This window comes from Streptopelia decaocto (genome assembly GCF_964273445.1).
Source record: "Streptopelia decaocto genome assembly, chromosome: 7".
Lineage (NCBI taxonomy): Eukaryota > Metazoa > Chordata > Aves > Columbiformes > Columbidae > Streptopelia > Streptopelia decaocto.
In genome coordinates, this window is record NC_138661.1 from 42,305,227 (window position 1) to 42,330,354 (window position 25,128).

Here is a 25,128-nt window from a genome sequence, read left to right on the forward strand (position 1 = left end):
GATTCGCCACGGCAAGGGCGTGCGGGCAGGAGTGGCGGCGGGCGCTGCTCCTCTTGTCTCGACCCCGGCTCCCTCTACTGCCGGCCCCCCAGCCCAAGGCGGTGCGGGTCGCCGGGGAGCGACGACGGCCGCGTGTGGAAAGTGCCGCCGCGGACACGCAGACGCCTCCCTCCCTCCTCCTCTCCCTCCCACCGCCCGCCCGCAGCGGATGAAAACAAACAGCGGCGGCGATGGCGGCGGCGCGGCGGAGGCCGCGGCTCTGAGGGCAGCGCGCAGACCCCCACTACCGGCCCCGCACCCCCGCAGGCGCTGACAGCCGCGGCGAGCCGCCGCGGAGCCGCCCGGCAGCGAGATCCCCGCCGGCCCGGGACCAAGGAGAGGAGGTGGAGGAGGGGCGCTGGCCGGAGCCCCAGGGCGGCCGCGGGGCTCCTGGGGCTTGGAGGTCGCGGGCCCGAGGCCGCGGGAACCCCCCCGTGCCCGGGCGGGGCGCTGAAGAGACGCCGGGGCACGGCGGGGGAGCGGGGCGGCGGGTCCCCATCGGGCAGCCGGGCCTCCCCGCGGGATGAGCCGCCGCGCCGCCAGCACTGCCGCCCCCGCGCAGGTACCGGGGCCGGGCCGGGGCGGGAGCTCCGGGAGCCTGCGGGCGGCTCCTCGAGGGGAAGGGGATGGGGACGTGGATTTGAAGGCTTTGGCTGCGGCTTCGTGTCTCCGTTTTACTTTCGCTTCGCTGCTCGCTCCGTGGGGGTTTGCTGCAGACCCGTGTGCGCGGCCGCTGGGCTTTGGGCTCCTAGGGACTCAGTGGAGATGGGGAGGGATGTGACCCCCTGAAACCTCGCTAAGTGGTGTCTCTTAAAATGCTTCAGGGCCTGTTAGAAATAGGTAGAACTTCAGACCCCATTGTCCGTTGCATAGTTTTCCTGTAACATGCGAGTTTACTACCTGTTAGGGAAGATCAGGGATTTACAAATCATTGCATCTTTCTTTCCTGTTGGAGCTGGCGCAGTCAGGCTTCCACCAGTCGTTCCCATCGATTCGGTGGGAGCACAGCCTCCTGCCCTGTCAGTGAACAGGTGGAAAAGGGACACTTTGGACCGAGCCTGCAGATTGCGTAACAAAGCTAAAAAGTGGCGTGACTAGGCACACTGTAAAACCACAGTAAATTACTGCCTTAGCTGAAAATTGGTTGGCCGTGCAAATGAAGTCTATGGCATCTCCAAATCGTTGCAGGAGTGGCCTGACCTGGTAGAACCCTCCTTCCTGTGGCAAGAAAAAAAGTAATTCAGATGAATTAGGTGGTGTTTAAATGTCCAGAAGGATCATACAGGATCACTTTATTTTGCTTAAATGGTATTGTATAATTTCAACTTTTCTGAACGTACATTCACATAGAAGTTGAGACCTGGTGGTTACATTGGTTGTTGTAGTACAGGGTACATAGAAGCAGGTTCTGGTTCAGGCTGTATACTTTGGCCTGACAAACAAAATTAGAGGATGGACCTTTAAACTGACACCATTTTTAGACCTTGGGGAAGTACAGAATGTAACTGCCGGTCAACAGGAATTACTTAATTTTGCTTTTAAGCCAGTGGAGCTGGCAGTTTTGGCATTAATAAGATATTCCCTTAGCTGGGAAGTTATTTATTGGTTATGAAGCAAATATGTTTCCTGATTAGCATGAAAAATTGCCTTTTTATCAGTCAAAACTTAATCATATGATGAACTACAGAGACTTTGATTTGATCAGGGTGTTTACATTATGTGAAACAGTTTTTCTTCTAGATTCTACTCTAGTCTTTTCTTAAAAAAATCCATAAACTTTAAAGAATGAGAGTGGCACACCTTAAAATTTAGATCTGTTCCCTCCCTCTCCCTGGGTTTCTGACTAACCTACTAAGAAGGCAAAATGGAGACTAATTTTAAGTAATTGTAGGATGCTGGAGTTTGACTTGTAGGTCCAGCCTCGAAACAGAGCACTGTCTTTATGGACATCTTTTTATAGTTGCTTATTAATGTGCTCAAAATACCTGCTTGCAGTGAAGCTTCGTGGTCATTGAAGAGGATGTTCTAGGAGAGCTTTCTTGGCAGTCGAGCCTATTTGTCAAAGGAACTTGCATGTGCTTCTTGTTTACCTGCATGATTCAAGAAGGCTTTTCTGGAGCTTCACATAGGACATCTTTAGAGATTGGATTTGGCTCCTGTATTAACAAGGAAGTTCTGAAAGGGTGGTCGGGACAAGGAGCCTGGTTGCGGGGGGCACAGACAGGTAACCAGGAATGGGATGAGAACTGTTCATGGCCCTCTGCTTAGGACAACAGCCCTTCTGGTTTCTTCCCTCTGCCTTTTCTAATTTCACCCTGGGATAGGAACGCTGAGTAATTGTTTTGCATTGGTAAATATCTATCTGAAAGGAAAGCAGGATGACTTGAAGTTGTAGCAGCCGTGTTCAGAGTGAAATTGCAGAGGAGGGAGGTGAGGGAAGCAGCCTGTGTGTACTTTCCCCAGCAGCAATAATAATGCCTGGTATGTGTCAGGTGCTTCTGCTCCTTTCCTGTTTATGTATGTGAGTGTGAGACAGACAAACAGCTAAATCCCCAGGTATGAAGCACGTACAGTAACACAGGCATGCACAGGTGGACTGTGCATCTGCTGTTTGCTCGGGTTACAGGTATCAGCAGGCGGCGGGGCTGCTCATGTGCTGGTAGCCGTGGTTTCTCTGGGCTGTACTACGGTGTGAAGGGAAAGGCTCTTGCAGTTCATTGCATCACGCAGATAGGGTGCCATCAGCTTACAGTGATGTGTCCTTGTTGTGATTTATCTCCTTGGAGAAGGAGAGTATAAATACCGGTTGAGTGTATAAAGCACAGTAGTTAGATGTTAAACCGTTGAATAAGCCTTGTTTTACTCTCTGCTTCATAACCTCATTAGAAAGAGTAAGGCTTTAGTAAAAAAATCCACATGTGGCAGGTCTCCTTTGAACATCTGTCTCTGACATTTCTGTTTAGAGCAAAGTGGAGACAAAGGCATATAAATAAAGCCAATAGTATGAAAGTGAAGGTTGCAGGAAGAGGGAGATAAAGCAAAAAGCTGTATGGCCAAGATGCTTGTTTTTGCCTGTGAATAGCCTGTGTGTAAGGCTACAGCAGTGGGGTACCAGTTTACTTAAGGGCTTAGTTGGTTGAGGGAGAATCAGTCATCTGTGGGTTTCTAAGCTAGACCAAAGGTTATTTCCTTCTAGTTATTATTCAGTGTAAAATTAGACAGTGTCTTCTGTGAGGTAAGCATATGCCCAGATACTGGCACTTAACAAGGAGCTGTGCTGGCGTTGCAGCTTACCAGACTTAGGAAGTTGAATGAGTTTGGTGGAACTAAGCTTAAAGAATTTCCTTCCTTTTCAGGTCAGCTGGTGGCAGCTAACCTGAGGCTACAGAGGCATTTTTGTAATTAAAATATTTGCTGTAATTCTTGGCCTGTCTTGACTCTTATCAAGAGTGACTCTAAAGGCGAACACTGTCCTAACTCTTAGCAGATATCAGGTAATCAATCACCAGAGACCCTCCTGCAAAAATGAGGAGATGGTGGTCATCAGATGAAAGCCTTTAGACATGTCAGAGGCTGAGTTCCAAGGTCCCAATTTCCCCCTGAAATTATGGATTCCTGACAGGAACCCTTGCCTGATACTTTCTGCTCTACTTTGGGCTCTGGCGAGACAACTGTTGCTGGAATTTGGAGCTTGAGAGGTAAGAGTATGAATATACAAATGTTTTGTGAATGTTACAGGTAGTTTGAGATCTCACAGGAAGAATCCCAATTTTGCTGCAGCAGAGCAGAACCATGAAGCTCTCATTCTTTGAACCCTGAATCTAAGACATGGCTCTGGTGGCTGTTTCTCTCCTCTCTAGGGATATTTGGGTATATAGTAATTAGAACTAATTCCTATACTGTACAGGGAACCATGCTGATTATCTGCTTTGTTTCCTTCCCAACAGACCAGTGAGCCTAACACCTTCCATTAGTTCCTGAGTGTCTTGCAACAGTCAATACCAGAATTCTTTTCCAGCCCCATAAGGCAAATGTAGGTGCTTTATTTGACAGCTTTCCTACAACATCAGGATATATACTTCTTTGCACCTGTCTCCAGGGTTCACATAGAAATACCTTCTCACTTCTTTTCACATTAAAAGCTAATGTGATTTCTCTCGGTATTTAAATGTCAGCGTTCTCTTTGCTGAGAAAAAGATGTATTTTTAATGCATTATTTTATTGCCTGTATCAGCCAGGTTTTGTTCTAGATCTCTTGTCCCCACAACCCTTAAAGTGCCTTACCTAGTTAAGTCAAAAAATAGTAACATGTCATTCTTGCCTATTTTTTGTAGTGGGAACTGTCTACACTAAAAGCTTGTGGTTTTGTTTTTGGTTGGTTGGTTGGTTGGTTTGTTTTAAGTTAGGGTGCTGCATCAGCTAAACATTTAGCTCTTTACATACTGACTTCCTTTTACAACCCCCCAGTAGAAGAGATCTCTACTCTGTTTACTGGAGGTAAAGGCAGGGAAAGAAAGCATAATACTTTTGATGAGGAGGTTGAAATATCCAAAGGATTGTTGGATAATGCATTTAATGTTGAATTGCTTATGATGTTAGTTTTCAAATTAAATTATAATTTGTAGTGAGAACAGTATGTGGTGTGAATATAGCCTAGGAACTTTTAACCGTATTAGATGTCCAGCTTTCTTTTTATCGAGTCATTCACTTTTCTCTATAAAATGCTTTATAAATTGCAGTACTCTTATCTAGCAGGCCTTCTTACATGATGCTCCCAAAGCATTACTTAAAATAGGCATTTACTGTTATTGAGATATTTTAAATAAAAGTTCTGCATGTCCTCCCCTCAGTCTCTGTATGATTATTAAATATTAAGAAACTAAGGGACAGAAAAATTGTGATTTATCCCAGGCCATGTGATGTGTTGATGGCAGAAATCTGATTAGTGCCTTGGCCTGCCTCACTTCAGGGGTTGTGCAAGTTCATTGTATTGCTAGAAACAATCATACTTTGAAAAATAAGGCAGTGTGAATGTGGGAGCTAAGTATTTGTTGTCAGATTTCAAGAGAAGTGAACAGAGAATTTTGGTCTATCCCTTGGCCAAAATGTGTCTTTTCAGTTGGTTGTAGGTAAATTTGTAGCCATATAGGTTTACTGCAGGTACTATTTGTTGGAAGTAAAGCAGCAGCGTAGACTGTTCCAGCAATGGTTTGTTATATAGATTTCAATATCTGCTGAAATACCACTGGAATACTGTTTTTAGAATTTCAGTCTCAAGAAGACCATTTGCTTGATTTTGACCAGTGCTGATAACTGAAGAGATTATTATTTCTAAAGCAAGGACTGCCATGTCAGATGGATAGCTTGGTATAGAATCCAGCAATTGTGGTGTTGGGATGTTTTGGGTTGCGGTTTGTTTGGTTGGGGTTTTTTTAATTAAGATAGCAAAATTGGAGAACTTGTACCCAGTTTTAATAGTGAGCCCCTTTGTTCTTCCTTTTCCTAGTGTCTTGCACCAACCAGATAAACTATTCATGCATGTTTATACCTCACACCCATGCCAAGTTCTTAGCATGTTAGGATTTTGACAGGCAGAGGCCTTTGATGCCTGTCATTTCTTTTGAGGTAGCCTCTAGTGGCAAAATATTTTGAAATATTGAAATCCAAACAGAAAGATGAATAAAGACTTAATTCCCTTGCCTGTGTTGTACTTCAGGTTGCCATATGCAATGGACACTGATCTCAGTTCCCAGGACAGGAAGGACCTGGACAAGTTCATCAAATTTTTTGCTTTAAAGGTAACTTTTTCTCCTGTGGGCAAATGCTGCTTTTTTCTTTCTTAAGAAAAGCCATGCTTATTGTGGCTAGAGTAACAAGGTTGGGATTTGGGGTGGATTTATTTGTTTTTGCTAAAGACCAAAGCAAGAAAAGCTGATGTCAAATCCAGGAAATTCCTGAGAATAACTAGAATAACATAATTTCCCCTTTTTCTATCTGCATATCCTTTTCCTTCCCCCAGAAGTGTCCTACTGTAGAATCAGTTATAGGCACTTCACACCTCATTTTTTTTAACTTTGAATTTGTCTAGCTCAGGTTCCAAACTGTGAGCTCTGCTGAGCTTAAAACATGAATATGTATCTTGTCCTTTCTGTTCCAGACGGTACAAGTAATTGTCCAGGCCCGACTTGGAGAGAAAATCTGTACCCGATCATCGTCCTCCCCAACAGGCTCTGACTGGGTCAAGTCACATTTTTTTTAAAGCTTTTCTGTAACTGTTGGCATTTGTGTGTGTGTGTGTGTGTGCAGATGTGCATGTGTTGAGAACACAATGTAATAGTTACGGTCTTGTGTAAACAATAATAACTATTCAAAGACTAACTACTCTGTTCAATTATATTTACTGATGGTGTGTTGTTGTTGTTGTTGACATGCAACCTGTCACTCTGGGCTCTGAAGGTCTGATTAGAGGAGAGATAAATGATACTTCTCAGCAACTCTAGCCAGCTAAGGCACACTTCCAAGATCTGCTGGGAGTGGGGGGATGAGTTCTTTTCTGTCAGAATTGCAACTCTGCAATTCAGGACTTCATAGTAACAGGCTTTAGTAAAATTGAAGAGACTCAGGAACTCAGGATACTCTGTGCATGAAGACGGGACTTAAGCAAGGGACAAGGAATGTGTTTTATATGACAGGATCAAGAAAAATGTTTGAATTAGCAGCCAAGGAAATGTTTGCAAATACGAAAAGCCTGAGCCCATCTGGGAATTTTCTGTTTCATAAATATTTCAGTGAACACTGACCTAGTATGTTATATACGGGTCTCTGAGTCTGTCTGCAGTGTACCATCAGGCAGTTTTTCAAAGAAATACAAAAAATTAGAATCATCTCTTTCCTTCTCCAGTTCAATTTAGCAATCAAAGATATACCAGAGGTTACTCATGAAGCAAAGAAAGCCCTGGCAGGACAACTGCCCGCTGTTGGACGGTCTATGTGCGTGGAGATTTCTCTCAAAACCTCAGAGGTGAGAATTGAGTCAAAATAGATGCCATTTTTTTAACTTGAATCTTAAATCACCTACTAGAGCTCCTGCCCTTTAGTTCAAGACAATGTGAAAATATCTTCATTTATGAAGTTAGGTAGTATGCTCATGAAAAGAAATGTATTGTTTAACAGAAGCAATTCACTGCAGATATCTGAGGCCAAACACACAAATGGCAGAGCAGCAAAATTTAGTTTCTTAGACCATGAAGAGCCATTCTGAGGGAGGTATTTCCTCAGGTGATCTAGTTGTGCAGCAAGACTTCCAGTGCACGGTTTTCTGTTGCATTATAAGAAAGTGGGAGCCAGGAGAAATGTCTTCATTGAGAGGTGTGGCTGTTGCTGATCACTGAGATGTGAAAAGGTTTGTGGTCTGAAATGAGCCTTTGTTTGCCATCCTTTCTCTGATCCAGGGGGACTCCATGGAGCTTGAAATTTGGTGTCTAGAAATGAATGAAAAGTAAGTGCATTCTTCACATTTTCTTTGTGTATGTGTATTTATTGCAGCTGATGAAATGGGGAAGCTTGCTCAATCCATGGTGATGACTGAGCATGTATTGGCTGTGTGACCTGTGTGACCCTCAGAGGGAAGACCCCGCTTTGTCTAGTGCAGCAGTCGAAGTGTTTGATATTGGTGTCAAGAAAATAAACTAGTAATTTTATTCCTTCTTCATTATTCCATTACAACTAGCATGCTTCCTAAGATACAAGAATCCATATACTCAGTAACGACAGATGTTCTTAATACTGAAAAGATGTTTCTGTCTAGTAGAAGGCAATTTTTAGCAATTACTTCTGCAACAGATGACTAGATTGAAGTAGGGCTCTTAGGTGGTTGGTCAATAGCAGGTAGCCATGCCAGGGCTTTATTTTATCATTTTGTCAATAAAACTGACACCAAACAATTACCCCAGTCTAATTTTGATTTTTAAAAAAATCCACAACCAAACAAAACCAAACAACTTAGTTGGGAACAAGAGACTAATCTTTTCTTTTGTGTCCTATAGGTGTGACAAAGAAATCAAAGTTTCATACACTGTATACAACAGGCTGTCTCTGCTGCTGAAGTCTTTGCTTGCTATAACCAGGGTGACTCCAGCCTACAGACTCTCAAGGAAACAAGGCCATGAATATGTAATATTGTACAGGTGAGGCGGAATATTAAATTCCCTGTTTGAGATACAAACAGCAGAGATTGTAGACTTTCACCGTGCATCTGCAAATGTGCTAAAAAGGGATGAGTGATAATAAATTCAAATTATTTAACTTCTACTGATCAGTGACAGAAGAGAACTTTGGGCTATATATCACCTTATAGCCTCCATCTGAGCCACTGAAAGAAAAACTAAGCACAGGCTGTGAAGTGTTATTCTTCGTCTGCCATCTTGAGAAGAGTGCAAAAATCCTACATGCAAGCCCTGGTTAAATTGCTCTTTAGCATCCAGTTGTCCAGCATCTGGTCTGTATTTGCTAAATGCCTGTCTCCATTGCGCATAACTGCAATGCATACTTTTGCGGTGTAGATTCAGACTGTCTCCTGCTATTCCATTTTAAAGATGAATTCTCAGCTCCACTTCCTGCAGTTCTTGCAGTTTACTCATCCAAATAGAGAGTTGAACTTTTTCACCTGTGAGATCTGACTGACTTGTGGTTCGTCATTATCACCTTCCAGTCTTTGTTTCTGGCTTTGAGAAAAGTCTTGGACATGTTTCGTAGCTAATTTAAATGATTCTAAATCTCAGGTTTGTTACCATTTGCACAGCTGAGAACTTAAAAAGAAATCCCAGCCATTTCTTCATTTTTGCCTTCGTTGCTGGCTTGGCATATACTTAAAAGCAGGTCTCTTCACAGCACAGTTAATCTTTCATGTTGTGTGATGAGTATCAGCTTTTAGACTCAGACCTGTCCATTAAGTTTATACCACATCACAATTTTGCTCTGAACTGTAGACTTGCCACAGAGGCTTAAAAACTTTGAGAGATTTCTGATTAGACTACCATTTTCTATTCCTCTTTCTTTTTACATGACATGTCTTCCTCTGAAGTAGCTGGAAGGATTCTCAAGATGGTCATTCTAGCCACATATTTTTTTTCTAAAGAGGAAAAGTAGTTCCAGCCTTTTAACTCATAAAATTAAATATGGAATAAAGATATGTATAGCATTATGTCCCCAATGGACCTACTAGTTTTTCTTTTTCTTGCAGGATCTATTTCGGTGAAGTACAACTGAGTGGCTTGGGCGAAGGTATGATTTGCAACACACACAAACTAGAGCAGAACTGTTTTTCCGTACTGGCCAGCCATTTATTACTATTTGTAAGTGCCACAAGGAGAATTAGGTCTAAGGTTTACATATGCTTTTTGTCAGGATCTACCACTGAAGAGTCATGACAGGTATAATGGTGGTACTTTGACAAAATCTAGGCTGATTGCCATTTTGACTCTAGTGATCTGGAACTGAAATAAAAACATGGAAGTATGTTGATAAGGGATAGGACTGGTAAAGGAGATCATGAGCTACTTGGGAACAAGAAGCATTTCAGAGCAATATTTTAGACCAGGATAGGAAGCAACATCAGAAGTCTTGGAGATGCATGGAGAAGCCTATCAGCCAAGCAACCTAGTGCTGCTGATTTGTTATGGGTTCTATACGTATCTTTGGAGTTCATATTGCAAGGGATGATGGAAAAACTATCAAAATCAGACAATGTAACCTCAGAATGTAAACATATGGAACATAAATAATCAGTGAAACTGATAATCATTCCTTAACCTTATAGGTTTCCAGACAGTCCGTGTTGGGACAGTGGGTACTCCAGTGGGCACCATCACTTTGTCTTGTGCCTACAGAATCAACCTCGCTTTCATGTCAACCAGGTAAGAAAATGTGATCAGACCAGAAACCGTTTTACAACAACATACTATTAAACCCCTCATATTATGAGCTCCTAAGTTTTTCACTTCTGATTGTCCTTTCCTGCTGAGATTCTCCTTCATGGAGAATACTCTCTCTCACGCTTATGTCTTGCAGCAAGGGGAGTATTTGGGTAGCCCTGAGCCAGACTCTAGAACTCCAAATTGTTGATGCATGCTCGGAGTTGCAGGACTGAATTGTAAAGGTGCCCTTGTCCCATTAACAGACACAAGCGTTTTCTGTGAAGGCACCGTGCATTGGGATGAGAGTAGAAAGAAAAAGCCAATAACACCATTGCTTGTTGCCTTGCAGGCAGTTTGAGAGGACCCCTCCTATCATGGGGATTATCATTGATCACTTTGTGGACCGTCCCTATCCCAGCTCTTCACCCATGCATCCCTGTAATTACAGGTAACGAAACACTGAGCTGAAGTCATGGGCCATGGTGAAGGCATCAGTTATACCCAAATACAGAGCCTTTTCCACTGTTTGCTGACTGCATGGAAAGGGACACTGGAGGATTAGTGTCAATCATGTTGACGTGGCTGAGCGCGTGAGGAAGGGTGACATTTTTCTCTTCACGTGGAAGACAGAGTGCAGCAAGCCCCAGTATTTTCCCAGATTCCTTACAGAAGCATGTGGACATGAAGGATGTTTAACGTTGACTGCCTTTGGGAATTTGAAAGTGTAACAGTTAATCCTGCTGTAGACTTACGTGTTCAGAGGCATGCATCTCCAGATATTTCCATTGGGGAAAGATCAGAGTTTGATTTATCTTCATAGGTGGGAATTTTGTCTTCTCTAAAATGCACATGAGGGCACTCAGATTGGGACCAGTGGTATTGTTTGACCGTGGTTCTGTAAACACCAAAGCCTTTAGGTAAACAAACGAAGGGAAGTGTTTATATTTGGGGGGTAGAAGAGGAGTACCTGGGGAAAACTAAATTTTTCATACCTTGTTTTCCTCAGTTCTGCAAGTAGATAAGAACCCTTCATTAATTCTCCTTTCAACTCCACACAGATACTGTCAGCGTCTCTGCAGTATTTGTCCCAGTGTGTTTTACTATTTGTTTTAAGGAATATTTCCAGTTAGAAAGCTTTTATTTTCTTGCTGCTTTAGAGCTGGTGAGGACAATGGTGCAGTATACCCCTCAGTGGAAGATTCCCAAGAAGTGTGCACCACGTCTTTTTCCACCTCTCCTCCATCTCAGGTAAGAGAAATCAGGGTCATTTTACTCCTAGATAGAACAGTTGCTGCTAAGGTAGCGTGCACACTCCTGACATCAACTACTTTGCAAACAGGCAGCCTCCTGATCCTAATTAAAATCTAATGTATGGGCTATTTGTATCATTACACTGAGTAAAACCTAGTTAGATACTAATTTCAACAGAAAGCTAGGGGACTAGAAAGATTGAAATACTGAGAAAGATTGAAAGAACCTACTTTTATAGCTGGGCTCAGATGTGCTTGAAAAGGATAGCAGTGTACTTATGCATTCACATACCAATACTGCTGGAAGAGGAATTCAAGACATTGGTGTCAGGCAGTGTCAGTAAAAGTAACAGACTGACACTGAGAAAAACACTGAAATATCAGGAAAATGCTTCTAGCACAGTCATATTTTCTGCGTTGCAGAATGGAAAAACAGGAAAAAGACAAAAGCTGTATTTGGTGGACCATCTAAAACTAGTTGGGGCAGCAGGAATAAGTATCAGTAAACAAACTCAGTCATAGTGTTGAACTAGGGACTTAATACTCTGTAATTCCACTTACCCATGCAAATGTCATTTAATTTTCAATTTTAAAATAAACAGATAGTGGTTTCCCTCTGAACATCAAAACCAGAAACTCCACTTCCTCTTCCTGCTTCTTCTACTGTCCTTATCTATTTGATCCACAATTCTGTATTTTGAAGACTTGGCCAGATTTGCAGTTGTCTTATAGCTTTAAATATTCAGTTATGTCCTGCCTTCTTGTCAAGCCAAGCAGATGGCTCTATTGGTCTCTAAAGACTCTAAGTCTCTTTTGTTGCTGATGTGAAACATAGAATGAAGTATAATTGGAATGCTGTTCCAAAACGAAAGAATTTGCTATGGGTCTTTGCACTGCTTCAGAGGAATTAGTATGACTGGTTTAGCAGAATGTGTTCTACTGTGTGCATGAGCTAGAAATGAGCTTTTCTTAGCAAGCATTTTTGTGCCAAGTGGATTTTGGGTGATGGGGCATCAGGCAATGTTGAACTAATCAGCTAGCACTCACGGTAAGTCTGATGGAATAAAGCTTTTCTTACTCTGCAATACACAGCTCAGGAGATGGGTTTGTGGCAGAGTTGTGTCCTGCCTTTTCACAAAATGGGTTAAATGCAAAATGTTTCATAAGGAAATTCCCACTGGCTTGCTTAAGCCAGTGTTATTTAACAGTAATAGTGTATGTAAATGCATTGAAGTTGACATTTCCCCAGGGGACTTGAAGCTTTGCTGTCATTGAGAGGAAAAAGCTTTATGAAACCAGATGAACCTTGAGGATTCACATAAAGCATGAACCTACATTCTTGCTTTTCCTGTTGCTCATAGTTGCCATATGCTCTGCGCTTATTTATAAAGCAACTGACAAGTCTTTCTTACCACAGTTAGAATTGTAAGGCTGTCTTGCAGAGTGGCCTCTAAAGTAAATTAGAAGAGGGGGGAAAAAAAAAGTTAATTGCTTTCTCCAGCTTTCTATACACAACTTAATGTGTAGGAAAATACTGGGAACTGTGTGGTTGTGTAGGCAGATTGTCCAAATCGCTGCCTGCCTTCTCAGCAGAAATGAGGCCTGACCTGCACAATACAAGGGAATAGGTGGTACCTTCTCCCTGTGAGCTTACGTAGGATGTCTCTGTGTGTTGTGGAGTAACCCAGAATTCAGAAGAAAGTCTGGCCATGGGTAATACCTAGAAATTAAGCTTTCCTAAAACTGAAAACGGTTGATAGATAAATGACTGGAAGAAGGTACAGCACTGAACCAGGTTTGGATTGCCTTTTTGGCATTGGTACCCTCTGTGAGACAGTGTTTACTCCTGGAGTGTCATGCCTCTTGATGGAGTTCTCTCTTCACATCAGTGTGTTTGAACTGCACCTTAGTCTGGATCCCGTTTAATCTAAGGGTGTAGCACAGACCTGCCAAGATATGATCCCTCAGAATGCTGGAAGATTAGGAGTATGAATGGATGGAGAGGATTGAAATATATGTAATTTGTACATTTTAAAAAACAACAACAACAACAAACCCGAAACAAAACAATCCCAAACCAAAATGAAAAAAATAAAACCAACCACACCAAAACTCTTGGCTTTTTTCTGGCATCTGCTTAGCCTTGTCCCTCCTAATTGGCTGGTACCAATTCTAATTAACTGTGGAACAGAGTCTCTGGCAGCTACTTTCTGTCAGTGTTCGCTGGAGTCTAAAATAATTACCTGAGTTGAGTGGTTCACTGAGATTGGAAAACAGGCAATTCTTTACAGAATGAAGGTGCTTCTGGCAGTACTGAGGCTTCTGCTCTGTGTGTAGGTGTGGCTGCTGCAGCCAAAACCTCTTCACTAGCATTCAGTTCATCCAACTCTTTATGGTTCTGCTCTGAAGTCCTTCTCTCTCTCTCTCTTTCTCCCTCCCCGCCCCCCCCCACCCCTCACTCTCTCTTTTCCTTGTTTCCTCTGTGTATCTGTATCTGTGCACAGTGTGTTTTTACTGTCACAAAGACACATTTTCAGACCCCTCCTCCTGTGGTGACGGACACCTTGAAGGTCCCAGTGATGGGACTGGCCTTTTCACATCAAGTGAGTTGTCAATGGAATATGCTATACATGGCCAGATATAGTTCTGGCATGACAAAACAAAACCAGGAAAATACAAATTGACAATGTGGAATGTTTGTTGTGTGTGGGAAAGGCTGGTGAACCCAAAACGGGCCAGGCACATTATCGAGACTAGCTGCTTAAATGCCTTTGCAGATGAAGGTCTCCCAAAGACAGGACGAGCACCCATCAGTCAACAACAGCTGTTTGCAAGGATTGTTAGTGAAATACACCCATAGTAAGTTTTCTCTTAACAACAAGTGTCCCTAGAACCTGCAGTCATTTGTGCTCCATTCGACTGAACTAGCATCATGTGGATAAAAGTTCTGTGCATGATTCAGACCCCTGTAAATGATGTCAGCATTGGTGTTGCTGGAGTATCACATACAGAGCTCTGAGAGAAGTGTTCCTCTTGAGGTCAGGCAGGCTAAAACAGAAAAGTTGTATTTAATCCAACTAGTTAGATTTCTCTCTGGGAAGTGTAAGGGACCTCTCCTGGGTTTCACCATTTCCAGCACTTCATTCCTAAAGCAGTGTCACAAGGGTTAGCTTCCCAGTTCTCTTTACCTAGCACATTTATGGAACTCTGTATTCTTTGGCTGAAGCTATTTGAACAGGCCTTGAAGATCAGCTGTTTTAATGTGCAATGGCAATGGGTCCAAACAGATGATGATGCAGTTGCGTTGGGGAAAAAAGTGTGAAATGTTAGCTCTTAAGTAAGTTGATGATGGTATCCATGCTTTTTCCAGTATGTGAAACGGGCCTGTAGAGCAGAGCTTCCCTGAGACTGGATGTCTGTCATACTTTGCACAGCCTCCTCCTGTGTGTGTAGGAAACCAGTTTTATTTCCTTGTCAAGACCCAGATTTAGTCCCCTGCAATAAGAACTTTTTAGAGTAATAACCTTCATTATTGATTCCAATTAAAATCTAGCATCCTTCTGCCAGCCTGAAATGTTGTGCTGTGCCTCTGACTTTTCCTGTTCCTTCTTCATTGACTGATAATTATTCAGACTGTGGGGTGTTCCCCTTCCTCTCTCCTCTCCCTTTGCCCTTCTTGTTTTTTCTCTTCTTTCTTAGCTTTCCAGCTCTCGTCTTTCCTATCAGCCTGCTGCCCTGGGAGTTGGATCAGCTGACATGGGGTATCCTGTACTCTTTGCTGGTGGCTTGAACGCTGCACACCCTCACCAGGTACTTGTAGAGGGTAGAACAAGCGTGGCTGGTATTGTAACCATTTGTGTCACTTGTACTTCTGAGAGAGGCCTTGAACCTAGTGAACGTATTGGCAATCAAGTCTGGCAGGAATGAAAAGAGTGTAAGGTAAATATAGAGAAAGCACAACTTGAAAAGGAGCTGGATATTGGCTCCTCAGCATCCCTGACTTTACTGGGGTAGCGGTCATGTGGAAAAACTACACCAAGAGAATAGGCACCAGACTTGTTTGTCTGCATGAGCATGCCACTGATTCCAAACTTGGGCTGCCTTACAGAGCTGCTGCCCCTGTAGCTGTCCAAGCACAGCCCTGTAGCCCAGACAGAGGATACACTCACAGTCCCTATTGGCGTATTTGCATCCATTCATCAGATAAATAGGCGGTTGACAGTAGTATTTTTCTGTCTGTGAAGTTGCTGCTACACCAGTTTTGCAGACGCAGTGATGGTAGAGTAGAAGAGAATAGACTGTTTCAGTTGGAAGGGACCTACAATGATCTACTCCAGCTGTCTGACCAGTTCAGGGCTGACCAAAAGCTAAAGCACGTTATTAAGGGCATTGTCCAAATGCCTCTAAACACTGACGGGTTTGGGGCATCAACCACCTCTCTAGGAAGCCTGTTCCAGTGTTTGACTGCCCTCTCAGTACATAAATACTTCCTGATGTCCAGACTAAACCTCTCTTGGTGCAGCTTTTAACCATTCCCACATCTGTCACTGGATACCAGGGGTCAGACCTCAGCACATCCCTCCCCACTTCTCTTCCTCAGGAAGCTGTAGAGAGACATGACATCATAGCAAGAGGATATGAATTTGGGTTTTTTCCCCTCCTTTCCTTGAAGCAGAGGACCTATGGCCATAGAGCTCTGCACTGTAGAATGGGCCTGAAGTGGACAGGAGTGAAGTAGAAAGGGAATTTAAAAAAGAGTTTGTATTGTGGTGATCAGCTTCTACTTGACAGCTCTCTCAGCCTCATGGGGGCTGGAGCCCAGTCATATCGCAAAAACCCCACAACTTAGTCCCAGTATGATGTAACCTGCTCTGTGTTGCACTGTGGTGTTCGCCTGATTTTGAGATCTCCGACTTAACCATTCCTCTCCATCTCAGTTGATTGGTCCAGGCAAAGAGGGGGGAGTTCCCCCAGTTCCTAGCCAGCCAGCACATGGCACTCAAGCTGACCAAGAGAGGATGTGCACCCCACTGGATGGAGTCCACTACTCAGCAGCTACTCCTTCTAGTAGGTAGGTTGGGTTTAGATGATGCACCACTTGTGCTAGCCAACTTATAATCCTGTTAAGATAAAACTTTTTGTTTTCCCCTTTTTATCTATTGTTTGTAGCATAACTACTGTCTTTCCATCCCCCAAAACAACAAGCAGCTTTCTCCCTTTGGGGCTTCTTCAGCCTTTCTCCAAGCAATGATCTCCTCCACCTACTAACACCTGCTAGTCATCGTAATATCATTTTTTTTTTTTTTTTTTACTCTCTCTACCAGTTTTGCTTATTGTAAAATAACAAGGTGAAGCAAGTTCACGAGTGAGTCTTAAGTGCTCCAGAGCCTGAATGTGAATTGTTTACCAAAACCAGTTGTAGTTACCCCAAGTCTGTTCACTATTTTATTAAGAAACTTTAGGCACAAAGTTACTTAAAAGGAAACAATACAACCTCAAACTGTCCTAAATCACCTCTCTCTCAGCTAGTAAATTCCTTTTTTTTTTTTTTTTTTGTTCAACATATTTATTTCTTGTTAAGTCCCTGTTGGGGTCACATAGTTCTAAGTCATATATCTTAAGCAGAGATTTTGCTATGAGGAAACCAAAAATCATAGTTGTACTAGAACTTTCCTGGGTATGCCATGTAAGTAGGCCTCTTCACAGAAGACTCAAGAATTTTGTCTGTTTGTTTTAAAGTTCTGAATACCTGTGGTAGGAAAGAAAAACACACCACAGGTCATAGACATAACTAATAGCCATACAGTGAATTAATCATACTGGCAGTGGCAGTTGTGATGTATTAGACTGCTGCCTTTGTTACCTAAGTGACAGATACAATTCTGCTTCTTGCCCTCACCTGACAGATCTGCGACTACTGTATTACTGAAAAAATAATAGTGATGAACAGGAGTTGCTGTGAAAGTGCACATTCTGAAGTTAAAAGTCCACCCCCAAAAGCAAAAGCCTATTTCAGTTGGCAGCAACTTTTCATTCAACTAGGTAGTTTTTGTCCAGCCTTAAACAAAAGTCTGATCCCACAAGTGTCCCACTCCCTTGATGACCAAGGAGGAAGGTGTGGTACAAGGACAGAGATTTCTGTTGTCCTTCTTCCAATAGGAGTAAACCCAGAAAAATGAAAAAGTCTTGTGAAGCATTGTCTATATTGTTTGTGCCATGAGTTACTAATTAGGCCATTTTCTGCCCCCAGCGAGGACACAGAAACGGTATCAAACAGCAGTGAAGGGAAGTGTGGCTCCCCACATGACCTTTTGGAGACCATCTTTATCCGGAAGGTGGGAGCTTTTGTCAACAAACCCATTAACCAGGTAACTACCAGTAATCTTCTCAGAGGGCACCATAATACCCTGCTTCTCCCATCTGCTCCTACACCAAGGAGCAAAAAGCAGCCCAGTGCCAGGGCAACCCCAGAGACAGACAGCCTGTTCCTGCCTGCTGCATTTGCCTACAAGGTCTTGTCAGAGGCTCATTTTTCATAAAATCCTTTGGGGATGTGACAGCCATTGAATTTGCCTCACTTTACCAACACCCTATCTGGGTGTGGAAGACTTGATACTCCACTTGGGTCTTACAGTGATCTGCCACAGGTTCATAAACTGGGGGAGCTGGTAGCAAGCCTCCCTTTCAAGGGACATGTAGTAGACCAGTTCATCACCAGTAAGCAAGCATTTAAGCTCAGCTAGAGCAGCTTGGAGATTGGCCTAGTTCCTAGGGCTGGTCTTCTAGCCCTTTTGCATGGATGAAGGAGAATTTTTTGTATTTGCAGCAGTTCGTTAATGCTTACTTATATTATACAAGATGTACAGGGTGTTGCAAAAGGATGGGCCCATTTTCAAAGATATAATGATTTCAAATTGGGTCCATCTTTTTGAAACACCCTGTGTATAAACAATCCCATCTCAGGGACTGACCTGCATTATTAGGTCAGCTCAGTACAATCTCCGTATTTTATGCCTTTAAAATGAGGTTGTCAGCCTCCTGCCCAACTGCCAACATGATCTTGGGCGATTTTTAGCAGGCCCGACAAAGACTTTCAACATCCTTTTCTGTGCTGGGTAAGCAAAGCATCTTAGTGAAATTCTGTTTGCTGAATCTCCTCAGGTGACCATGGCCAACTTAGACATTCCTTTTGCCATGTTTGCTCCCAAGAATGTTGAGCTGGAAGATAACGACCCCATGGTAAGCCTCTTCCAGAGGTATAATATGTGTCTTCTCAGCATCCCTTATGCAACATCCATGCTGTTCCCTACCTTGAACAGACTTTGTTTTTCAAGCAAAGAACTAGTTACTCAAATTTGTTTGGTTTCAAGAAATCTCCCATGTTGAGTCTTGGGCTCTTTAGAGATGCAAATAACAACATGTGTTTGATGCCCCTGCTGTAGCATGTGTTTATTGTCCTCCTAACTGCCCCCCCCACTGTCAAAATACATAGGCAGATGTTATGGGAAGATCAGTACTCACCATCTTTGATTTCTTGGGCAGGTCAATCCTCCTGACTCCCCAGAAACTGAATCTCCTCTACAAGGCAGCTTACACTCGGAGGGCTCCAGTGGCAGCAGCACAGGGAACACCCATGATGACTTTGTTATGATTGACTTTGTAAGTGCCCTCATCAGTGCTCTCACATCACACCTGCAGCTCACACAGGCTTCAGGTGCTGGTACAGTGGCAAACGATGTAAGAGTAGTTTTCAGTGGGGGTGAAAAAGACCTGTTATTCACATCTTGACAGTCCCAAAACTGCAAAAACACTGATGCTCAGAACCAACAGATACAAATCAGATGTTTTTTCATTCCCCTACCAACAACTGGGCTTGGTGTCCTCTCTCTAATGCCTAAAGGAAACAGATTCCAAGGAACTGCTCTCTTCCAAGTGCTCAGGAAAGCACAGATCTTGGCTGTTCTTCAGTTATTTAATAACTGTTATTCAGTTATTGCAGCAACACTTGTAATGCCAAAATGTTTACTGATAGCAGGTAATGGCTTTACCTGAGATCAAGGCAAAAGGGAAGCCAGTGTCTCTGAATGGGAATTAACAGCGGTATCTTTGATTCTAGAAACCAGCATTTTCAAAAGATGACATTCTTCCAATGGACCTGGGGACTTTTTACCGTGAGTTTCAGAACCCCCCTCAACTCAGCAGCCTCTCCATTGACATTGGAGCGCAGTCCATGGCAGAGGATTTGGTATGAAACTCTGAAATTTCTGTTTGTGGGAATCACATGGACTTTATAATGGTCTCACTAGTCTTAGTTTGGAAAAAAAAAAAAAAGTCACATCTTCAGAGAATCATGGAATAGTTTGGATTAGAAGAAACCTTTCAAAGTTCATGTAGTCCAACCCCCTTGCAATGAGCAGGGACATCTTCAACTAGATCAGGTTGCTCAGAGCCCCCTCCAGCCTGGCCTTGAATGCTTCCAGGGATGGGGCATCTGCCACCTCTCCGAGCAACCTGGGCCGGTGTTTCACCACCCTCATTGTAAAAAAAGTCTTCCTTATATCTAGTCTGAATCTACTGTTTTTTAGTTTAAAACCATCACCCCTTGTCCTATCACAACAGGTCCTACTAAAAAGTCTGTCCCCTTGTTTCTTATAAGTTGCCTTTAAGCACTGAAAGGCTGCAGTAAGGTCTCCCCGAGCCTTCTCTGCTCCAGGCTGAACAACCCCAACTCTCAGCCTGTCCTCACAGCAGAGCTGTTCCAGCCCTCTGGTCATTTTATTGGCCTCCTCGGGCCCCTGTTGAACAGGTCCATGTCTTTCCTATACTTCTCAAAAGAGAGACCCTGCCCAAAGGGGGTCCCTCACTAATACGTTCCAGACAAACACAGATTTGTTTGTGGCACACCTGAGCCTCTGAAGCTGGTGTGTTTATCTCCAAGCCAAAAGCTGCTGCCGCATGCTTGCTGTGGCTGTCATGGAAACCCCCAAAACTAGTCCTGCCTCTGGCGTGTCGAACTTAGTGGCAAACTAGGCCTGATCTTGCAGCCTGAGCAGAGGTAAAATCCTGGTGTGCCTGGTGAAGGTCATGTCTGGGCGAGCGCTCTGTTGGGCTCACAGGCATTGTAACATACTGTGGGGAGAAGTGAATACCAAAGGCTGGAGCTGCAAGTGACTTGATGAAGGCAGTGACATGAGCAGGTTATTGTGCTGCAGCTGCTGGCGGGAATTGCATCCAGCGAGGCCCCTGTGCACCTACTGTTCTGCAGAACAAATACGCTCTGGGCACAGTGCCCTTCTCAGGGTCACTTGCTGGATGCTGCCAGAGGACTCTTAGTTTTGCACATGTGGGAAGGGGAGCCCAGAGCAGTGGAGAGGAGTTGCATGACGCAGAAACAGAATTTTTACCTTAGAGTGTGTATTTAAAGCTTCCTTTTATCTGCTGTGAATGAGCCCTGATCTGCACCCTTTTTAACCCTTCCAGGACTCGTTACCAGAGAAGCTGGCAGTCCATGAGAAAAACGTCAAAGAGTTTGATGCCTTTGTAGAAACCTTGCAGTGAAGCTGTTTTCCAGTTTTGCTGCAGCAGTTCTTCCTCCTCAAGGCATCCTGGAGAATGACATCAACAAATATCTCCATGGCCCCTGCTCTGCCTTTTGTCTCACTTTGACTAGTTCCTTCCATCAAGTGAGCTTTCTTTGATTGCTCTCTTCAACAGCAGATACAGCTCATCTGCTGATTTTCCTCAATGCCGCCGCATAGTTCTGATCTGCTTTTTCAGCTCACAGCCAGTTCTGCATCTAAGACTTCTTCAGTAGGGACACAAACTCCAGTGTATGAAATTATTTTCTCCGCAGTCTCTGTTCTGTGTGGAGGGGCTTTGTGAAAAGTTGCCATATGCTTCCTCCAAGGGTCCTACGGTGTAAGTTCCCTAGGTATAGCTTCTTGCTAACAGACCTTTTCCTACAGTCTCTGATCCTGTTAGAGCATGGAAAGCTTTGGCTGATTTCCAGGGCCTGTGAGTTCAGCAGAGTCAACAGTTCTAAGTCCAGGACGTGCATTCCACAGAACAGGGCATTTCATCCCAACTTCAGCGTGAATGCCTGGAGCCCAGGAAGAGGCGTCAGCTTTGGGACCTGTGTAAAACACGTTACCTTTGTCTCCCTGCTTCTGAGGAACTGGGTCTCTACATGGTCGTTTTGTTACACTGGCTGAGAAGCAGGAATGAAAGTACAGAAGCGCTTTCCACATTTCCTTCCTGAGTGCACTGACACTGGGCCATGCTGAGTTAACCAGAGTTGACTGTTGGTACACCTGCACGTGGCAGCTGTGATGATGCTGAATTTGTAGTCTCTGCTTCCGAAATGTAACTGTAAATACTAGGAATCCTATTTCTTTAGGGTTATGTAACTAGGAGTCTTAGTCCAAGATTCTTTCCTCTAACCCTTGCAAACCTTCCTGCTTTATGGTTAATAGATGATCTTAAGAATCAAGAAATATTTATTGCTTTTAAAGAAACCTATATTTAAAAGATGTTCTGTTTTCATGTAGTATTGTGGGTCATTCTGCCCTGGATCACTGCAGACAGCAAGTGTGCCATGGAACCCTGGCCAGTGAGACTGGTCGCTCTTTGCAGGAAAATATCCAAGATATTTATTTTCTAAGACAGACTTGATTATTCTAATATAATACTCTGTTTTGGGGTCTGTGTGTCCATTACATCTAGTCAGGCCCCACTGATAGAATGAAATGCACACATCAGTCTAGTGGAGTGGCAGGGACTTGGTGAAAAGCTGTATTCTGATAGGCATGGATGAATTTGCAGTGTTCTTCAGCCATTCAGAAGGCAGCTTCTTTGAAGAAGCACATTTTTGGGGGAGCTTATGGTACTTTTAAGTCAGCTGGCTTTTGATTAGCTGAAATTTTATTTTTGTAATGATCTGGCTATCAACAGTGTGACTGGCTGGCAGTGCTCTGTGGTTGATTTGGCTGTTGTGTGTCTTTTACCTGGTATAAGGACAGTGACACTAAACAGAAACTTAGATAAGGTAGGTCTTCTTGTGGTGCTCATTCTCCTCCTCCCATGTGTAACTAGAGTGAGCAACTGCAAGACCCCTTACTGTCCTAAAACACTTTTTCTTTCTTTCTACAGAAGTGGGGTTGTGTTGCCTCAGTACTGAGGAACCATCTCACTTTCCTTAGAGTGGCTGAGGAACCAGCCTTCTAGTTAGTGCAGTGTGGCAGCTGCTTCAACTTGGCTGCATTCTTAATTGAAAGAGATTGTTAGCAGCAGACGGGGGAACCTCAACTCCTTTCTAGAACACTACTCTGTGCTGCTGCTACAGCAAGGAACGAAGCTTGGAATACAGCTTGGTGTAAGGTCAGAGCAACACAATGCTTTGAACTTTACCAGCTTTTTTGTTGAGTGATATGTCCAGTGGGAGGCTGTGTGAGCTCCAAAACTTTAGGCAAGAGCTTTATTGAAGGAAAGCTACCCACCAGAACCTTATTATCACACTCAACCAATTCAACTTTTCAGCAACCTCACACAGAAGTTTCTTAGTCCTTGCAAAATAAGATGCACAAAAATCTAAGCAAGCTTCCAGGACAAACAGCTCACAAGAGGGCTTAATTACAGATACTTGATCCCTACAGTCAAAGCCACCTTGTTTTCCAGGTGGAAAGGGTCGCAGAAGGGTGCAGGAACACAAGGAATTAATGGATTGGCTGGCTCTTGCCTCTGCTCAGGAAGTTGGTCTCTGCCACCTTGTAGAAAGCAGCTGACAGACAGATGGTTGCTGTCACCTTTCTCTTAGTGTATGAGCTGTACTTGGGAAAGTGACATGATCTGGGCTGCAAAGCAGCAGAAATGGGGTAAAGTGCTGGTTCACAGGGTATTAGTGGAGAAAAACAGACTTAGGCTGAGTATCTAGCCAGTGCTACTGCTGTCCTCACACTGACAGGCTGTGGCGTTGGCAGACCTCATGCCGTTCTTGCCGATCCCGTCCAGCAGGTCCCCTGAGCCAAATACTCATGCTCATTTGTTGATGCAGTTCCTAACATGGCTACAGCTCCCATATCTCATGAGGCAGAATGCCAGCATAGCACGTTTTTCTCTACTTCAAAAGGCTGGACATTGGCCTAAAGAAGCTGCTAGTGTTGAGCTGGATGGCCACAGCAATAATGAGATTCTCCAGCGCTGAGTTATGTGCCTCTTCTGGACATTCCTCAGTTTCAACACATAGTTGCTGCATCTAGGCTCTGAGTTCCCTGACCACTGCACAAATGTTCTGCTTCAGGAAAGATCCAGCTGCTGCTGTGGCCTACCACAGATTGTGTTATGAAGGCTGTTTATTTTAGCAGCTGTCTGCTCGATTCTCTATTAAGGATAGTACATATGTAGCTGCTGATTTACAGATACTTTGGGTGAAGGGGAAGGCTCCTAAATTGTATTGTTTTGGAAATACTCTCCCAATGTACTTAAAGTATTCAAATAATTTCCAGTAAAACTTTTACGTAAGCAATGCTCTGCTCTGTGCTTTTTTCCATGTGTACTGACAGGTCTGGGACAGCCCCAGCCGCTCGCTCTTTCTCCTCCAGGAACCGGGATGCCCAGAGAACAGCTGGTTGGCGAGTGCACGATGGAGCAGGTGGCTGCCTCCAGCACCCAGGGTAAAATGCATGGGTGTGTTACACGGGGAGGCAGTCAGCAGGATGCTGGCGAGACCACCTTACTGGATGAAGGATAGCAAGGGAGAGACAGAACAGGTGCCTGGCTGGTCCCAAATGCAGGTGTGGGGAACAGTCACGCAGGGTTTGGCCCTGGTGCCATCCCCAGTGAGCTGGGAAACTGAGTTATCTGCGTGTCCTACTCTAGCTGAAATATTAACTTGCCTCCAAAAGAAAGGGGGGGGAAAAAAAGAAAAAAAACAAACAAAAACCAAAAAAACACAAATACAAAAATACCCTGCCCCACACACTAGCAGAATTTGCATTGCATGTGGTTGCTACTACATGTTTAAAAGGAGTGTGAGGATGTTTTGATCTGGTAGAAGAGCCAGAAGAGACTAGTAAGATGTGGAAAGAACTAGTGTGGGTATCCCAGCAGCAAGAAATGCTGGTGAAAGAGCGCGCTGTTTGCAGCATGTCATTCATGCCAGCCTGATAACCAAACTTGACAGCTGTATCTAGTGGTGCTTAAAGGTTACCTTATATAACACACAGGGCCATGTAAACTGCTAACACCTTCCCTTTAAAGGAAAGACAAGATGGTAAAAATCTATGTGTAAATATAACAACTGCTGATTTAAGCTGCAGTGTAGAGGGTGTCTGGCTATTATAAAGCAGAGACAGTGGATAAAATGGCACGAATGGAAAAAAAAAATAAAAGGAGAGAAAAATGACTGTGTATATTGGAAGCGTCTAGAAAGAGAAATACTCCAGCTTGAAGAACAAGAACAACTTTAAAAGCAATCTTAACCTTATCTTCAGGAGGTAACACAGCAAACTGAGTATCCCATTGCAGCCTTACAGATAGTGATCTGTCTACATTACACATGTGTATGTGTGTGAGTGTCATTTCATGCACTTAAAAGAGACACTGCACAATGTAGGGAGGGATGAATTGCTGGCAAACTCATAAACCGTCCTGTGGGATCTGGGCCTTACTACAGTAAGGGCCTTGTCAACAGTAAGACAAGGGACTGGGAAAAACATCAGCAAGTAAGTGAAAAAGTAAACAGTTCATTGAATGATGGGTAATCACCAAGGTCATGAACAATCAGATACCATCTAATTGTGAGCGTATTGTATGTATTTGTAAAAATAAAAATGTTCTCAGAATAACGTCATTAAGGCCACAGGGCAGCTATACATGAAAACACACCCCGTTGCAATGGTGTTTATGCCATGTTAAGTGCTGTCCAAGTG

At 43.7% G+C, this 25,128-nt stretch overlaps 1 protein-coding gene across 10 annotated transcripts; it reads left to right on the forward strand.

Moving 5' to 3' along the window:
- On the forward strand, nt 1-23,723 carry ATG13 (autophagy related 13). 10 transcript variants are annotated; one of them, XM_082059039.1, is made up of 19 exons: nt 2-601; nt 3,662-3,737; nt 5,756-5,837; nt 6,197-6,277; nt 6,941-7,060; nt 7,491-7,537; nt 8,085-8,225; nt 9,281-9,321; nt 9,857-9,953; nt 10,303-10,401; nt 11,111-11,201; nt 13,708-13,806; nt 14,903-15,013; nt 16,141-16,274; nt 17,454-17,571; nt 18,365-18,442; nt 18,746-18,862; nt 19,320-19,448; nt 20,684-23,723. In XM_082059039.1, the coding sequence occupies exons 3-19, from the start codon at nt 5,769-5,771 to the stop codon at nt 20,759-20,761; spliced, it is 1,650 nt and encodes a 549-aa protein (XP_081915165.1). In that variant the 5' UTR covers nt 2-601; nt 3,662-3,737; nt 5,756-5,768; the 3' UTR covers nt 20,762-23,723. The 10 variants fall into 10 exon arrangements, with proteins under 10 accessions (XP_081915167.1, XP_081915170.1, XP_081915165.1 ...); XM_082059040.1 differs by lacking the exon at nt 3,662-3,737 and adding an exon at nt 3,987-4,072 and having other exon boundaries at nt 14,930-15,013; XM_082059036.1 differs by lacking the exon at nt 3,662-3,737 and adding an exon at nt 3,987-4,072 and having other exon boundaries at nt 3-601.
- Nucleotides 23,724-25,128: the final 1,405 nt, after the last annotated feature.